The sequence below is a fragment of the Hydra vulgaris genome, chromosome 02 (genome assembly GCF_038396675.1).
Source record: "Hydra vulgaris chromosome 02, alternate assembly HydraT2T_AEP".
Classification (NCBI taxonomy): Eukaryota; Metazoa; Cnidaria; class Hydrozoa; order Anthoathecata; family Hydridae; genus Hydra; species Hydra vulgaris.
This window is the reverse complement of record NC_088921.1, coordinates 60,134,802-60,153,613: the sequence shown is the minus strand read 5'-3', so window position 1 is coordinate 60,153,613 and position 18,812 is coordinate 60,134,802. Positions and strand designations below refer to the sequence as shown.

General features: G+C 27.5%; 1 protein-coding gene across 1 annotated transcript; it reads left to right on the top strand.

Moving 5' to 3' along the window:
• Positions 1-7,185: 7,185 nt before the first annotated feature.
• On the top strand, positions 7,186-8,438 carry LOC136076194 (uncharacterized). The gene is made up of 2 exons (XM_065789668.1): positions 7,186-7,971; positions 8,091-8,438. Exons 1-2 carry the CDS (start codon positions 7,186-7,188, stop codon positions 8,436-8,438), a joined length of 1,134 nt encoding a protein of 377 aa, XP_065645740.1.
• Positions 8,439-18,812: the final 10,374 nt, after the last annotated feature.

Below are 18,812 nucleotides of genomic sequence, written 5' to 3'. Positions count from 1 at the left end.
TTATTTGAATTAAAGTCTTTTTTTGTTTTTGTTTAGTGTTGGTTGAATGATATTAACGAGGTATTTAAAGGTTCCATATGGTGGTGTGTTGATTGTTGATACAACAGGACGCATTGGGTAATCTTTTTCGGGCTTGTGCGCTTTTAATCATTCCATATATTCTAGGTGGTACGCAATCTGATGGATACATTTTAAAAAACGTAATTATGTCTAACTTACCCTCTTTTTTTGATTTACACAATTGTTTTTGAAAATTGGTAGTAAGTGTGGGTGTTGGGTAATGATCAATAATTCTGCTATTTTTAATTTGTTCTTCTAATTTAAGACATGCACCCCTTTCGTATAGTAATGCAAAACCTGTGACTTTATCAAAGAATAAATTCTAATATCCGAAGTCATATAAATTATATATATATATATATATATATATATATATATATATATATATATATATATATATATATATATTTGAATATATATAAAACATAATAAATAATTTATATTATATAAAATATTTTTGTTTTTTATATATTTAAAAACTACCAAAAGAGTACCGCAAGTTTTGTAGCTTGCAAAAAGTGTATCGCGAGTTTTTTAGCTTGCAAATAGGGTACAGCAAGCTTGCAAAATATTTTTCATAGACGGCTCTGGCTTATCTTCATGTGGTGTCAGTAGTATAAAAAGGGCATTCCAGAACAAATTTTTTCAACCATATACCTATCCGTATTCTCATATCATATTTCAACTATATCCTTAACCATAAACTCATTCATATTTAATTATAAACTTATCTATATTCTCATAAGTCATTTCAACTATTGTCCTAATTGTCCTAATTGTCTTATTGTCCTAACCATAATTTCTGAGCCAAAATAATATATAAGATAATGGGAGTATAACAACCATAATATATTAATATATTATGGTTACAAACTATAAACTCTGAGCTAAAAAAAATTTTGTAATATTAAATCAGTTTTTTCAGACTTATCAATTCTTTATTATAAACCCATGAGTTGAACGACATAGGATACCCATACCACTTTACTAATGATTGGTTTTGGAGTTTACGAATAACTTTTTCAATGCTAAATATGTTTTGATCATTTTTTTGCATTTCTTATTCATAAAAAGTGCATTGTATTTCTTCACCATTATTATAAGTTATTTTATACGTTGGTGGATCTGAGAGCAGTGTCTATGAAACAGTAAAAACCTCTTCAGTCCATCTCGGTGTGTATCCTTTTTCAAACGTTCCCTTCTGTTTAGTTATCCTAACTCTATCACCAATTGAAAACTTTGGTTTTACAGACTCTGATCGTGAATTTCCGTTTAGATTTAACCAAACAATATTTTCATTCTTTTTATCGCTAGCTTCAACTGGTGCCGTTTTAATTGAGGAATGCTTTGTGTTGTTATATCTATTTACCATTTCATCTAAAACGTCAATATATTTTCTAGTAGAATTAGGTGAAAAGCACTTAAACATTTTATCTTTCATTGTTCTATTCCACCGTTCAACTACACAACTTTTTTCTTCATTTTCAGTTGAATATAACTCAACACCTAGCGATTTAACATGCTTACTATAAAACTCTAAGCCTTTATCTACCCACATTTTTTGACACTTTCTTTCTTTAAAGATTTTATTTAAAGCATTAGCAATATCAAATCCAGTTTTACTTTTCAAATGAACAATCCATCCATACTTCGAAAAAACATCAATCACCATTAATAAGTATTTTATACCATCATTGATTTTTGAAAAAGATTTTATATAAACTAAATCAGCAGCCCATACTTCATCAATTCCATTTACAATAACTTTTCTTTTTCTGAAATGTTTTACAACTGGTCTATGAAGTTCGTTTGAAAGTTTGTCAGTCCATTTCAGACCCATAAGAATTACTTCTTTATTCTTGTCTTTTTTACTGATCGTTGAGAGCTTTTTTGAGTAGTTTCAACACCTAATTCATATGGGTTCAATGAACCTAACTTATATGGGTCTGAAAGACCTAATCCAAACTTTGCTTTAGATGATATAATAGGTTTTATAATACCTCATTCAATTCTTTCACGTATTATCGGATTTTTTGTAGCATCCATTTCCTTAGATCATAATTTTATCAGCTAAATTTCTTTTTGCCGTGTCATCGAAGTATTTATAAGCAAGATCGTGATGGTAAGCTGCATTATCAACTCTACCGATAGATTTACTCCATTCTTTAAATGCGTCAGTAGAAGTTAATCGTTCATCTAAATTAGTGCCAGGACCAACAAAGTTCATTCCAGGCAAATGCATTTCACCTGGGAACTTTGATCATGGTAGTTTTATTTTACTTGTTGCTGAATTAATCGAACTCACTAAATCTCCCCCTGTTTTTGAGGATACAAATTGAGTTTTTGTTTTTCCACAAGTAGCGCAAGTTCCACGTTGCATATTTCTATTGTTTTGACTCACGACATTTTGCAAGTTTAGTGTATTTGTTTTGTTTCTACATTTAACGCAGTACATTTTTATATATAGAAAAAAAATGATATATAGCATTTTTATATATAAAAATGAAAATCTTAATTATATAAAAATGGATATTATAGATTTGTCATGGAATGCAAATAACAATAAGAGAAATAATAAAAGTTGTTTTGTAAGAGTATTGTTGGAAAGTCGGGTTGTGGAAAAACTACTTTATTATTGAATTTACTTTTGAGACCTGGTTGGTTAGACTATTACAATTTACAAGTTTTCGGAAAATCTCTTTTTCAACCAGAACACAAAATATTAAAACAATCTTTTGAAAAAAAATTACCAAAAGAAATTATTCTTGAACTATTTAAGTTACAAGACAAAATAGAAAAATTAAATGCAAACCCTGAGCTTATAATTGAAGACATTTCAAAAAATTTAAATGAGAAAATAGATATGGAGTATAAGTTTTTTGAAACAGCAAAAGATGTACCAGATCCTCAAGATCTTGATATTCATAAGAATAATTTGATGATATTTGAAGATTTACAATTAACAAAGCAAAATAAGTGTGAAAAATATTATATAAGAGGAAGACATAGTAATGTAGATTGTTTCTATCTTGCACAAAACTACTTTATGTTACCTAGGCAAACTATACGAGAAATTACAAATTTTATTTTCTTATTTCCACAAGATTCAAAGAATTTAAATAACATTTATAATGATCATGTTTCAAGTGATATGACAAAAGATGAGTTTAAAAATTTGTAAAAAAGCTTGGTCAGACCCTCATGGATCTGTTATTATAGATCTATCTTCTAAAAAAGATTATGGAAAATATAGTGGATTAAATTGTTTTTATATACCAACTTGTTGAAACAAAAAAATAAATTTTAAAAAATGTAAAAAATATTATCTTCTATATAAAAAAAAAAAAATGGCATATTTATCAGTGAGAAGACAAGTAGAGAAGACAGAGAATATGAAATGGCTCTAGTTAGTTTAGAGACATATTACAGTTTTCCTAATATTGATTCTTCAAAAAACAATTTTAGATATAGTGCAAATAATGGATCAACTTGGAAGGATATAAACATTCCTGATGGATGTTATGAAATTAATGATATAAATAAATATATCCAATTGATTATGATAGGAAACGGCGATGCAAGTTCAGGAGTTGCATATATTACAATTGAAGGAAACAATAATACATTAAGATCAGCTTTAACTATTGCAGCTGGTTATAAAGTTGATTTTACAACTTCAAATTCAATTAGAACTGCTTTTGGTTTTGACAGTGGAATATATTCAGCGGGCTACAATATATCAACTAATATAGTAAATATATTAAATGTTAATAGTATACGAGTAACAAGTGATATAATAGGATCATTGTATATAAATGGAGAAACAGATAACGTTATATACTCATTTTTTCTAACTGTAGGTCCTGGTTATAAAATTGCTCAAGAGCCGTATAACTTAATTTACTTACCAGAAATACTAAAAAAAATATCAAGAATGGAAAATAAATTGCTTGATCAAAATGGTAATCTTTTGAATTTACGAGGAGGAGAAGAAGTAACTATCACATTTCATATAAAAGAAGTGAAGTAGTATTTATTATTAAATTAAAACGTAAAATAATTTTTTGTATCTTTTTTAAAATTATTTTATATATATAAAATGAGTAAATATACTAATATCAAAATAAATATTTCGCAAGGGCAATTAGAAAAACTTAAAAAAGCAATTGAAGATGGTTATGGAACTAGAATTGAGTTATCACATTCAGATCTTAATGGTGAGCATAAATTAGCTGTAACAGATTATCAATTGAATAGAATTAAAAGAGCATATAAAAAAAGTGCGGGTGTAATTAATTTACGTAAAACACAACTAGCTCACAATTCTCGAATAGAGGGCGGATTTATTGGTGCACTATTACCTTTCCTTGGAACAGCTGGAAAATTTTTATTATCAAGCGTTGCTCCAGCACTTGCAATAGGTTTATTACCTGGAGTAGGTTCAGCAGCTGGATCAGCTATGGTTGATAAAATTGCTGGAAGGGGTATTGTGTACTTAAAAAAGAGTGGAATAGGATTTAAAATGACAGCTGCAGGAAATTGTTTATATTTGAGACCATGGAGTAAAGGAAGTTCTGTAAGTGATGGATTGTACTTACGCAATGGCAATGGATATACATCAACAGGATCAGGTTTATTATTAGGACCAAATTCACCATTTGCTAATGTACATTTTTGAATATGATTCTGTGATTTCTCGAAATTTTTTTTATATGCAATATAAAATGCCAAGTAATAATCCACCAATACACAAATTTATAAACAAATATATACCCGATAACCCTCTAAAAATACTTCTTCATTCTAAAGTACTCAAAGATTTGGAGCACCCTTCAGTATTAATAAATGATAATAAATATGAAATATTTGCGTAACACGACATTACAATAAAATCTCTATCACATCAATATATTCTTTTAAAGTTTCGTGTAGTAGTTAATGAAAGTGTTACGTTAGTTTCATTAAAAGAAGAACTTAAATTAAAAATGTTAAGTTTACAAAACTCTGTAATATCAGAAACTGTTGATGACATTATAATAAATGTTGTTAATAATTCTGATTCTGATCTATCGATTAAAAAATGAGATTATGTTTTGTGAATTTATTGTAAATATTGTTTTAAAAAAAATTAATTTTACTTATTAAAATGGAGTTTAATTGCAAAAAGCTGTGTAATAATAGTTATTCAGATATACCAAATGCACAGAGTGCAAATGATAAAACTTGCAATAAAATATATCCAAACCTTCCAAGTGCACCTGATAAAGAAAATAAGATTATTAGTGCACATATATATCGACTAAAAACAATTAGTGAGATTCAAAAAGAAATAGAGAGTGAAAGAGAAAAGAGAAATATGCTAAGTAAAAAGTATCATAGAACTGTAAAAATAATTTCAGCAATTGATAATTCATTACTAGCAAGCACTATGGCACTTGGAACTATCGGAATTGGCTTTTTAGCAACAATAATTGCAGCACCAGTAGCTATTGCATGTGAAGGTGCAGCATTAGGAGCAGGTGTTTTACCATTAATAGGAGGTCAAGTTAATAAAAAAATAAATTTAAAAGCAGAAAAACATGAAAAGATTAAAGTACTTGCTGATTCAAAACTAAATACAATAATACACAATAAGTGACTATATTTCTAAAGCTTTAGTAGATGGAAGTATAGATGACAATAAATTTAAACTAATACTTAGTGAACTTGAAAAATTTAAAGCCATGCTTGAGCAAATTAAAACAAATTCAGAAGAGTTAATTAATGAACAAACTAAAGAATCATTAATTAAACAAGGAAGAGATGAAGCAATTAATATACTCAAAAGCAGATTTAGTAAAAATGTAAACGTCAAAACATAAAATAGTGTACTAAAATAAAACGTAAAAAAATCGTAAAACGATTTATATTGTGTTTTTTATATTTCTTAAAAAAAAAGTAAATAGTCATTTCTAAAAATTGAAGATCGTGAAAAATGAAATTTGTTTACAAAGTTTAAACCTGATAAGGGAATGTATAATGTAGATGACCATAAAAAATATCGAGATATATTAATACAAACAGATGCAATTACTACTGAAAACCCATACAAACCAAAGTCGTCTCGTAGTGGAAAATACAGAAAAATAATAGCGCCCATTTGGAGAGATATAAAGAAAAATAAGAAGCGTAAATCAAGAGGAACAGGAGTAGGAACAAAAATACAAACTGTTTTCCTTCCTAGCGACCCTAATTTAAAAGCTTTTAATTGAAAAGCTTAAATTGTGTATAGCTGCATGGAAAGCAGGTAACACTGAAGCAAGAAATAAAGCTGTTGTAATTTTTGATGAATTATTACGACAAGATATAATAGATAGTTCACAGTATAAATTAATACAAAATATTTAAAATTATAAAAAAAAAATATATATAGTACATAAAAATGCTATTTGTTCATAATAAGAGATATATAAGTAAAGAACTATCAACATCAGCGAAAGAAGCTGCTAGAAATGCTGCAGTTGAAAAAGGAAAACAAATAATTGATAAAACAAAGCATCTTCAAAAGCAGTTTCACAACCTGTTATTAAAAAAAGAAATTGATGAAGTAGTTTCAAGTTTGGTTGGATACAATGATCTGATTAATAATGGATATAGTAATGGATCTGAAAGATCTACAAAAAGTAATGCAGATGATATAACAACAAATATAAATAAATTAATGATGGGTTCTGCAATAAGATCATTAAAAAAAGTATCAAATGAAAATGCTATAAGAATAAAAGATCTAGTTAAAAAAGGACGCGGTCTTTGACTTGCGTAGTAGACTTGCATAGTAGACTGGCGTAGTAGTCTTGCGTAGTAGACTTGCGTAGTAGACTTGCGTAGTAGACTTGCGTAGTAGACTTGCGTAGTAGACTTGCATAGTAGACTGGCGTAGTAGTCTTGCGTAGTAGACTTGCGTAGTAGACTTGCGTAGTAGACTTGCGTAGTAGACTTGCGTAGTAGACTTGCGTAGTAGACTTGCGTAGTAGACTTGCTAAATTTTTTATATAGTTTTTTAAGAATTGTCAATCAAAAAAAAAATTTTATATTGCATATAAAAAAATAAAAGGACGACTTCTGAAGTATTAAATTTTTACAGAAATGCCAATTGTAGATAATGGAATTGAAAGTATTGAATTCCATGAAAATGAGCTAGCGGCTCGTACAAATCTAAATGATGCTGGAGAAATAAGAACCAATATTGAGCAATTAGATTTGTTCACACTTTCATCTGAAGCTTATCTCTTAATTGAAGGACAACTTGTTAAAGCTGATGGAACAGCTTATGCATATACAGATGCAGTGACGCTTACAAATAATGGTATTATGTATTTATTCAGTGAAATATCATACCAATTATCAAACCAAAATATAGAAACTATTTATCATCCACGTCGAGCAACTACAATGTTAGGAATGCTTAAATACCCAAATGACTTTCAATTAGCGCAAGGATTAAATCAATTGTGGTATAAAAATAATACAACAACAGCAGTACTTGCTGATAACCCAGGGTTTTCAATGAGACAATCATACATAATTCGGAAACCAACTACAAAAGTATCATTTTCATTTTGCATACCTTTAAGACACATTTTTGGATTCTGTGAAGATTACGATAGAGTTATTTATGGCTTTAAACATACAATAAATCTTAAAAGAGATAGTGATGCAATTTTTGAGCTTGCTGGTATAGTTTTAGGAAAAGTTAATCTTAATAAAATATCATTACTTATACCACATGTAATCCCATCAGATGCAAAAAGGATTAGTCTTTATAAATCTATCGAATCAAAAATGGCAATTCCAGTAAGTTTTCGAGCGCGTCAGTGTGATACTATACCTGTTGCACAAGCTAATTCATTTTTTTGGAGATTGAGCGTAAAAGTATCATTTTTTTGGAGATTGAGCGTAAAAAAAAATAAGAGTGGGGACCACTCCTATTTATTTGAAATGCTAATCCTTCAATATTTGATCATTGCGACTAGAAAAATATATACATTAAGCTTAATCAAGAAAGATATCCTGTTGTTGATTATAATTTGTCATTCCCAAATCAGCAATTTTCAAAAGCTTATAGAGATGCAGCTGTGTTTAATGAAAAATTTTATGGAATGAATGAATTGATCACACACAGCAATATAACTCCTTCTGACTATAAAGATTTATACCCACTTTTTGTTTTTGATGTTAGTAAACAATCAGAAAGATTAAAATCATCAACACTAGATGTACAAGTTAAAGCAACATTTAATTCAGCTGTTCCAGCAGTTACTGATGCATATGCTGTTGTATTATCTGATAGAATAATACAATTTCAATCAAACGGAAATAAAATGAATGTTGCTTATTAAATTTTTTGAAAATTAAATTTTTTTGAAAATTAATTAAGTTTTTTTCTTTATATATTAAAAGAATGAAATATACAAAGAAAAGTTTAAAAAATCTATTAGAAGAAAATAATATTTCGAAAACATCTGACAATCTCGCTTCATTGCTAATGATTGCTATTGAAAATGGGTTATTAGATAAAGAATCTATTATGACTGAAGTTAAGGAAGTAAATGAGAAAAGAGCAGTTGGGAGACCAAGAAAAAATCGTGAAAAAGAAGAAAATAAATAGATCCAAAATATGAAAAATTAAGAACAATAAAGAAAAAACCAGTCACTGTTAAATTGACTAAAATGGAAACAGGAGAAGTTACTATATATAAATCATTATATAGTGCTATGCGTGAAACTAAGCATGGATGGAGATATCTTGAATTACATGATGGAAAAGTTGATAATGGATTTATGATTGAAATATTAAATTCTAAAAAATTAAAAAAATAAAATCTTGTCATATAAAAAATGGAAAATATACTAGATGGTCCTATTCCAGATAAAACATATTCAGAAATTTTAACTCCTACACCTTTTATATATAGAACATTGACCATTACAAAAGAACAGGAGATTGCAAAATATCGAAATATTACTTATTATTGTAGAATACGAGGATGGGGATATATTTAAAAATCAGAATATAAAAAAATAGAAGATGTTTAAAAAATATTTACATGTGCTTTGTAAATATTTTTAATAATAAATATACGGCAAGATTTTTTTATTTTGAAAAATCATTTTAAAAAAATGAAAATTAAAAAAAAATATCTTGCTATATAAAAATGGAAAATAAAAAAATCACAGAATTACAACAAATCGCAAAAGAGCGAAAAATTAAATGTTATTATAGAATGAAAAAGCGTGAATAATTAGAAGCGTTAGCGCACACACCTGTTGAGCCCCCACAAACGCAATCTACATTAGTCGAACAGAGAAATATATTGATGATCCTATTCCAGAAATATCATCTTCAACAATTTTGACTCCTTCACCTTTTATTGCAACTAGTACATCAATATCTCGAAAAGAATCAAATAATTCTATTGCATATTGGATTATGTCTTTTGTTCCTGATAAAATTAAAAAAACAGCTAACGAAAAGATTGAAGCATTTAAATCTAAAGTTGTAGAGTTGTATAATAAGTTTTACAAAAAACCAATAAAATTTCAATTAAAGAAATCATCTGTTAAAAATGTGACAAAACAATTTACAGCTAAAGCGATAGAAGGTTACGATACTTTAACCTTCATAAATGTTGCCAAAAGTAGTGCTATTAAAGTACTTAAAGAAAATACAAATTTTAAAGTTTATATAGTTCTCTATTGTGAAATGGAACGTACTGATATTAAAACAGGAGAAACTATAATCACATCTGCTCCATTTAGAACGAATAATCAAGTTGTATTAGAAACAACAGATTTAAATGAGTTTTATGAAATATCAAAGCAGAAAACTTTAGAATCATTATTATTATATCAACAAGCAGGATCAGGTTGGAGATTTGTTTCTGTTGAAAAGATGAATGTAAATATTATTGAGTATAATCCTATTAAAGCTAAATCATATATTACACTTGATACAAATTTAGCAAATAAAAATGCGATAATTAATATAAAAAATGAAGATAATCAATGTTTTAAGTGGTGTGTTGCAAGAGCATTAAATCCAACAGATAATAATCCTCAAAGAGTAGATAAAGAGCTGAAAAATCAAGCTGAAAAAATAAACTGGGATAAAATAGAATTTCCAGTATCATTAAACCAAATCACACAATTCGAGAATAACAATCAAGATATCAGTGTCAATATATATGGTTATGACAACTCAGAAGTTCATATTTTGCATGTATCAAAGAATAATGATCGCAAACATTTAATAGATTTACTATTAATCTCAAATGGTGAAACTAATCATTACTGTTTAAAAAAAAAATTTAAGCAGATTACTTTCATCCCAAACATCTAATAAACATTGCAAAAAACACTTTTGTAGAAATTGTTTGTTAGGATTTAATTCAGAAGAATTTTTATCTAATCATAAATCGTATTGTGAAACACATGATTCAGTACGTATCGAACTTCCACCACCAAATTCAACAATGCAATTTACTAATCACAATAAATCAATGAGAGTTCCGTTTGTAGTATATGCTGACTTTGAAAGTTTTATTAAACAAATTGACACTTGTGAACAAAATCCGAATAAACCTTATACTAAACAATATCAGAAACATATTCCAAGTTCATTCTGTTATTATATTAAATGTTTTGATGAAAGCTTTTATCAAGGTAAATTAGTCGCATTTACTGCAAGTAGTGAAACAGATAATGTTGCACAAATTTTTGTTGATAGCTTAGAATAAGATATCAAGAAAATTTATGGTATGATTAAATTTTCAAAAAAGATGATATATACTACTGAAAACAAGCATGATTTTAATGCAGCAATATCATGCCACATTTGTAGAGAAGATCTTGAAAAAGATAAAGTACGTGACCATTGTCATATTACTGGAAAATATAGAGGTGCTGCTCATCAAAATTGTAATTTGAATTATAAAATTCCAAAATTCTTTTCAGTACTATTTCACAATTTATCTGGTTATGATTCTCACTTATTTATAAAGAAATTATCAGGAGGAAAATTAAGTTGTATACCAAACAATGAAGAAAAGTATATTAGCTTTTTCAGAGAAATTAAAATTGATGAGTATATTAAAGAAGGTAAGAAAGTTGAAGTTAAACGTGAACTTTGTTTCTTAGATAGTTATAGATTTATGCTTTCTAGTTTAGATGCTTTATTTAGCAAAAGACCAGTGCAAAAATATCGGAAAATTATATTCAGGTAAAAAATTCGAAGAGTTTTCCATAGATTCGAAGAATCTTAAAAAATTAGATTTTTTACTAAGAAAAGGTGTATACCCATATGATTGGGTTGATTCTATTATTAGATTTAATGAGACACAATTACCGCCAAAATAATCATTCTTTTCAAAATTAAACAATGAAGATATAAGTGATGATAATTACTCACATGCGCAAAATGTATGGAATGAGTTTAATTGCAAAACATTTAGAGATTATCATGACTTGTACAATGTTTCAGATGTGCTTTTACTAGCTGACGCCTTTAAAAATTTTAGAGATGTTTGTATGAATTGTTATAAATTAGATCCTGCTTGGTATTATACATCACCAGGATTAGCTTGGGATGCAGCATTGAAGAAAACAAAAATAAAATTAGAATTGCTAAGTGATTACGAAGTCTTTATCATTAGTATCATACTAATGATAAAGAAAGGTATAAGAGGTGGAATCAGTATGATATCAAATAGGTTAGAAACTTCTAATGATACGTAAATGGGTGATGAGTATGATCAAAGCAAACCATCAACATTCATTCAATATTTAGATGCTAATAATTTATATGGATGGACAATGAGTAAACCACTTCCTGCACATGGTTTTAAATGGATGGATGAAAATGAAATAAAACACGGGAAATCAATTCCATGTATACTAGAGGTAGATTTAGATAACCCTGAATATCTACATGATGAACATAATGATTATCCACTTGCACCTGAAAGATTAAATATTGATAAAGTTGAAAAATTAGTCTCTAACTTGAGTAATAAGAAAAAGTATATAGTGCATTATGAAAATCTTAAATTGTATGAAAGATTAGGATTAAAGATTACTAAAATTCATAGAGGCATAAAGTTTGAAGAAAGAGCATGGCTAAATGAATACATTGAACTAAATACAAACCTTAGAACTAAAACAACTAATGATTTTGAAAAAGACTTTTTTAAACTCATGAACAATTCAGTATTTGGAAAAACAATGGAGAATGTTGAAAGCAGAGTTGATTAGTAACAGACAAAAATGAAGCTATTAAACTATCACCAAAACCGAACTTTGAAAGTAGAACAATATTTTATGAAAACTTAATAGCAATACATATGAAAAAAACAAAATTAAAATTTGCTAAACCAATTTACTTAGGAATGTGTATATTAGATTTGAGCAAAGTTCTAATGTACGAATTTTATTATGATTACATAAAGAAAAAATATGCTGATTGAGCAAAACTATTATTCACTGATACAGATTCTTTAGCATATGAAATTAAAACAGAAGACTTTTATGCTGATATTTCTGAAGATGATGAAAGCAAATTTGATACAAGTGAATTTGACCCAAAACACTCAGCAGTTAATAATGTAGATTTTAAAGTTGGTGTTAATAAGAAAGTAATAAGAATGTTTAAAGATGCGTCTGGAGGAGCACAATTTGAGGAATTTGTAGAATTTAGATCAAAGTTGTATTCTTACAAAGTACACTAAAAAGATAACAAAAATGTAAAGGAGTAAAAAAAAATGTTGTTAAAAAGTATAAAACACATGAAGATTACAAAGATTGTTTATTAAATAAAAGAGAGCATATTGGAAAATAAATGTAATAAGATCACATTTACATAAAATTTACACAGAAGAGATCAATAAAATAGCATTAAGCGCAGAAGACGATAAAAGAGTTCTTTTAGAAGATGGCATACACACATTAGCATATGGACACTACAAACTAAAAGAAAATAATTTATAGCTCAAAGAGGTCAATTACGCAAAGTGGCCAAAGAGCCCAATAATATAAATATATATAAATAAAAATGGAAAATAACAATTATAAACTTATCAATGTTGAAGGAATAATTTTTCCAAATGAACCACTAACAAATTTTCAATTGATCAAAGCAGCAAAAAATTTAAAATAAAACATTTTAGAGGTGTATTTGTAAAAGATGAATTACCGAATTCTTATGGGTCTGAAAAACCTAATTTTTATGGATCCAAAGGATCTAAAAGTACGCAAAAAAAAAGAATGTGAAATATTAAATACAGGAGATTCAAGTACGCAGGGAGTTCACTGGATTTGCTGGTACAAACGGAGGATTTGCTGGATATGCTGGATTTGCTGGACTTGCTGGTATAAGACGGAGATAAAAAACTAACTTTTGACTCTTATGGACTACCACCGCCGGTTGAAGTTGTTAATTATTTAAAAAGTCCTGTTTATTATAATAGTGATAGAGTTCAATTTGGAAATACCTCATTCTGTGGAAATTTGTGTTTATATGTTTTAAAAAAGCTAGATGAAGGATATGATTTTTAGAATATTATTAATAATCTTTGGTAATTTAAAAAAAAAAAATATAGTTAAAAATTTTTTCTTTATATATAAAATGTCTGTTGATAAATTCGGACGCGACACTACTTCAGCTGTAGCTGTAGATGGTTTAACAATATCTCAAGCTACTAACTTGTTCATTACGAGAGATGGACAAAATAATGCAGCTAGTAATATTAATATGAATTCTAATAAATTAATAAATGTAGCAGAATCTACTAGTTCACATGATGCTGCTACAAAAAATTAAGTTGGTAATAAAACAATTAATATTAATGAATTAGGAATAACACCAAATTCAAGTTTAACATGCCTTGGATTAAAATCTACTATAAAATTAAAAATTAAAAAAGATTAAAATCTGACTATTCCACCAAATACAAGTGTTGATGCAACAATAGTTTTTATACAATCTTCTGGTCCTGGTATTCTCAGAAAACTATGGTTAGCATTAGAGGGATCAGATCCTAATCATAATGTTCCAGGTAATGTATTTCTTAGAATATACGCAGAGCATGCACTTTGCATAGGAGATTACTCTACTCCTACAGATAGTGTTGGAGATAATAATTTTCCTTTAGCCTGTGATTTTTTATTAACACCTTTAGGTGGACTATTTTATGCAAAATCTTTACAAGGTTGTAATGCGCATACAGCTAATGCAATGAGAGGATACTTCAAACTAGATTTATTATTTACTACTAGTCTAGTAATCAAAACTTTACATATTGGATACAACCTCATATTACAAGAACTACATCAATACCTCAATCAATTTCATCTATTAAATTATACTCAGAAACATTTAGATTTATAAACACAACTTATGGTAAAGAATATACATTATTAGACATTACAGACAATGCTGGTCTAGGTGTTTATCTTAAATATATAAGAATGCATGTTATTGGAGTATCTAGAAATTGGTGGGAATCTAGAGCACGCAAATATGATGTATACAATTCTTCAGTAAATACTAACTCTGTTATACAACCTTGGACACCATATAACGGACAGGGTTATACAGTATTTAAAGGATTTGATTCGAATAGTGTATGCATATACATCTGGTTTAGAAGACTTTTACCTTTTTTCGTGGAACGGTGCTAATATTAATTCATTTAATAATGAATCATCTGGACTATTGTATCAATCAAGTGCAGTAATTGGTTCTATAACTACTGGATCTCATTTTACAGAAATTTTAATGATTCTATGCCTAGTGTTCCTACTGGATGAAGATTAGTTGTAACATTAAACTCTGGAGATGCACAAGTTGGACAATCTGGAAGTCTTACTGTAATAGGATATGCTTTATTTTATGCGTAAGACCTCAATGAGCTTAGATTTCAGTTATGAAATTATAGCTTAACTTAAAAGTATTGATTTGTAAAATATTACAAAAATTACAAAAAATTTTTTAGCTCAGAGTTTATAGCTTGTAACCAGAATATATTAATATATTATGGTTGTTATACTCCCATTATCTTATATATTATTTTGGCTCAGAAATTATGGTTAGGACAATAAGACAATTAGGACAATTAGGACAATAGTTGAAATGACTTATGAGAATATAGATAAGTTTATAATTAAATATGAATGAGTTTATGGTTAAGGATATAGTTGAAATATGATATGAAAATATGGATATGTATATGGTTGAAAAAAATTTGTTCTGGAATGCCCTTTTTATACTACTGGTGTCTATTGTTAAAAATGATTTATTTAATTTCATTATTGGAATTTTAAATAATATTATTTACTAAAAGCCCAAGACATAAATTTATTATATTTTGTATTTTAAAACTTTTTAAAATATAAGTTTTAGAATTAGTTTAATCTTTGGCTTATTTTTAGGGTGGATAATCCAACTTGCATTTTGTAATATGGTAAGATTTGTAAAGTTATGTCTCTCTTTTTAAATAAACACAATTTAAAAACATTTTAAAAATTTTTATTGACATTTTTTTCAATTCTGAACAAGAAGCTAGGGGGAGGGGTTGTCGTTGCGCGTGGCACATGCCCCTACTCTAATTAACATACTAAAATAATTTTGAATACTTATTTCTCTTTTTCCATAAACTCAATTTAAAACCTTTGTTCAAATATCTTTTAAAAAAGTTTTTTTTAGGTTGGATAAGACTGAGCGGGGAGGGGGGTGTTAGTCGTGGCACATGTCCCACCCCTAATGTCAATTTATATACCACTTGCATATGCTGTAAAGTAAGAAAATATAATTTAAATATTTTTAACACAAAATATAATCAGTGTTTTTTAGGTTAAAATATTTATAAGAATGTAACATTTCACTACGAGGGTGTCAAAACGTAACAAAGACATCCACTCTTTAATCTAAAATAGAGCAATAATATTTGGAAATGGAATGGAAGCAAATCAGTACAACTTTTTGTGTCTAAAGATAACATATTTTATCAGAAAAATAAGATTTTTTTTTTCAAAATATTGAATAAAAAAGCAAAAAAAAATTACTAGAGTAATAGTTTAAAAGTGCATAAGTCACTGTTTTATACAGAGATATTTAAAGGTTTGTGTTCTAACATGTTTGTTATACAATTAACTAGCAAAACTTCTTTCCAAAATATCTCAATAATTTACAACAGAATTGGCTTAAATTATTTTACAAATGAAGAGATACTGTTACATTGTAATCATTGTTATCAACAACTCGCTTTTTTTTGAAAAGGTGATTATGCCACTTTCAAAAAAAAAAAAGGTAAAAAAATTTTTTTTGTTTTATTAGTCAATATTTCTACAGAATTCCATTAAAAATCAAATACTAAGATTTGATAAAAGTAGGTAACTGCTCAACGGAGAGAAAACTTTACTAATCTTCATAATACAGCAGTTGTGTTTGAAGAAAAAGTACTAATCAACTTTGTATACAGAAGCTGATTTTTATAGAGCTAAGCTTTCATGCGTAAGAGTTCCATATGGTGCCATACCAAGCATTTTTAAAGCACCAGAGTAATAGCTTACTCAGTTTATTACTTGTTTTATTACTAACCTTTGTTATTTTTATCTTACTCTAATTTAGTGCTGTTTTTTTTTATACCGAGTCGACATTTGCACAAAAAGATTGTCATTTTAACAGGTCAGAAAAATCACATAAGAAATTAATGTTAGCTTAACTATGTGCATTTTCGTATAACTATTTAGATCTTGTTTCAATATTATCTTATATATTACAATATTACAATAACTATATCAAATGATATAGTTATTGTATTATTGTAATATTGATATATATATATATATATATATATATATATATATATATATATATATATATATATATATATATATATATATATATATATATAGTATTATACATTTACTTAGCAAATGTAAACATAAATAAAAATAAATACATTAAATATGCATATCTATTTTTCAATCTCTCTCTTGTTATGTATATATCATATACATAACAAGAGAGAGATTGAAAGATAGATATGCATATTTAATATATTTGTTTTTATTTATGTTTGTATTTAATTTTGTTAAAATTTAATAAAAAACTCAAACATTTTTTTTTATTCAATAAGATGTTCACACTTTGCAAAATATGGCATATGCTAGTAGCGTGTTTACTATCTGAATGTCTACTTCAGTATTTCAATACTTTGGAATAAACTGAACACGATAATCAGTTAGCAAACAATTCTTTGAAGTGTAAGACAACCTTGGAAACAACTGGCAAATTATTTATATCAATGTTTTGACTTGATTTCAGTAAAGTTTCTTACTATAAGTATAAAGTTCCGCGCAAAACATAACAACGTTTTGGGTTAACCAAGATGGCGGCTGACATACAAAACTATCTTCAGCGCGTTTTATATAAAGTATACACTATGGCGTCTCATGCTTATTAAACCTCCTTATCACAGAGCCCCAATAAAAACGCCCCTAAACATCTGTATCATATAAGAAGCAACATTTTAAAAAAAGAAGATATTTTTAAAGATATTAAGAAACAAAAAAAGTAAATATAAATAACTTACCCGTAAATGAAGTAAATATAAAAAGGTTACCCGTAATTATGAGTTTACAAAAAGAATCAGCGTATTTAAATTAAATGAGTATATTACAGTAATAATTTTTCAGTTAATTCTAAGAGTAAAAATTTTCAATGAAAGTCAGATAAAGACATTGAATTTTTTAATATTAATTGATTTTATTCTTTTTGTTAAATGATAAAATTTTTAAATTTACGGTGCTAATTTAGTTTGATAACTTCTAAAGGAGACAAACAAAATCTACAATATTTAAATCTGTAACTAAAGGAGAGCGGGGTTGTCGCATTGTTAACGTTTTAGACTGTCTTTACTTTATTTTTCATTAAATCAAAGCCAAGCCTTGAACAATGGTAGTTTAACTGTTTCCGGCAACTATTAAAACAACTTCATGAAATTTAATTAAATATATTTTGTTGTAAAATCATTTTTCAAAAAATTCCGCTGTGTGACAACCAATTCCAACCATGGAGTTGGTTGTTACCCAGTGTGGGGTTGTTTGCCACATTTCCTGGTATGTTTGAAATATGACCAGTTATTGGATATTTGAGTACAAATTAATATTGTTCTTAAACTAAAGTTTTTTAAATTATTATGAATACAACTTATTTATTTATATTTTTATGATTTCACCTCTCTAAAATCGAGGCCAGTATAGTAAAGTTACTTATTGTGGTTACAACTTTTAAATAAAGAAACAAATTCCGACAAAATGCGAGTCTTTATTAAAAATGTAGTTATACTATTTTAAATCAAAAATTAAGTTAAAAAATATTCTAATAACCAAAAAAGCCAGAGTTGCGCTAGAAAATTCATTCTTGATATTGTTGTAAAAAAATTCTAGTTAGGCCTCAATAAATTAACCCCTTTCCCCCACCCCTTATCTACATAGTGTTGTTTAGTAAAAAATTAACTTTTAAATTTATTGTTTTATAATAACTACTATTATAGAGTACTTATTATAAAACATTATATCCGCGGCGATTTAGTTATTTAGTTATAGTTTTTATTTGGCTTTTAGTTATGACTTCAATTAAATAACATGAAACTTATATTTTCTTTATCAGCTGCTGTCAGTTTCTTAAGCAATAATGATAGATTTATCTTAATAAA

Bases quoted from the DNA above. Each gene is read 5' to 3' on its own strand.
- LOC136076194 (XM_065789668.1), top strand. From the start codon at position 7,186: ATGCCAATTGTAGATAATGGAATTGAAAGTATTGAATTCCATGAAAAT. The intron at 7,972-8,090 runs GTATCATTTTTT...ATATACATTAAG, and splicing joins TTTGGAGATTGAGCGTAAAA to CTTAATCAAGAAAGATATCC.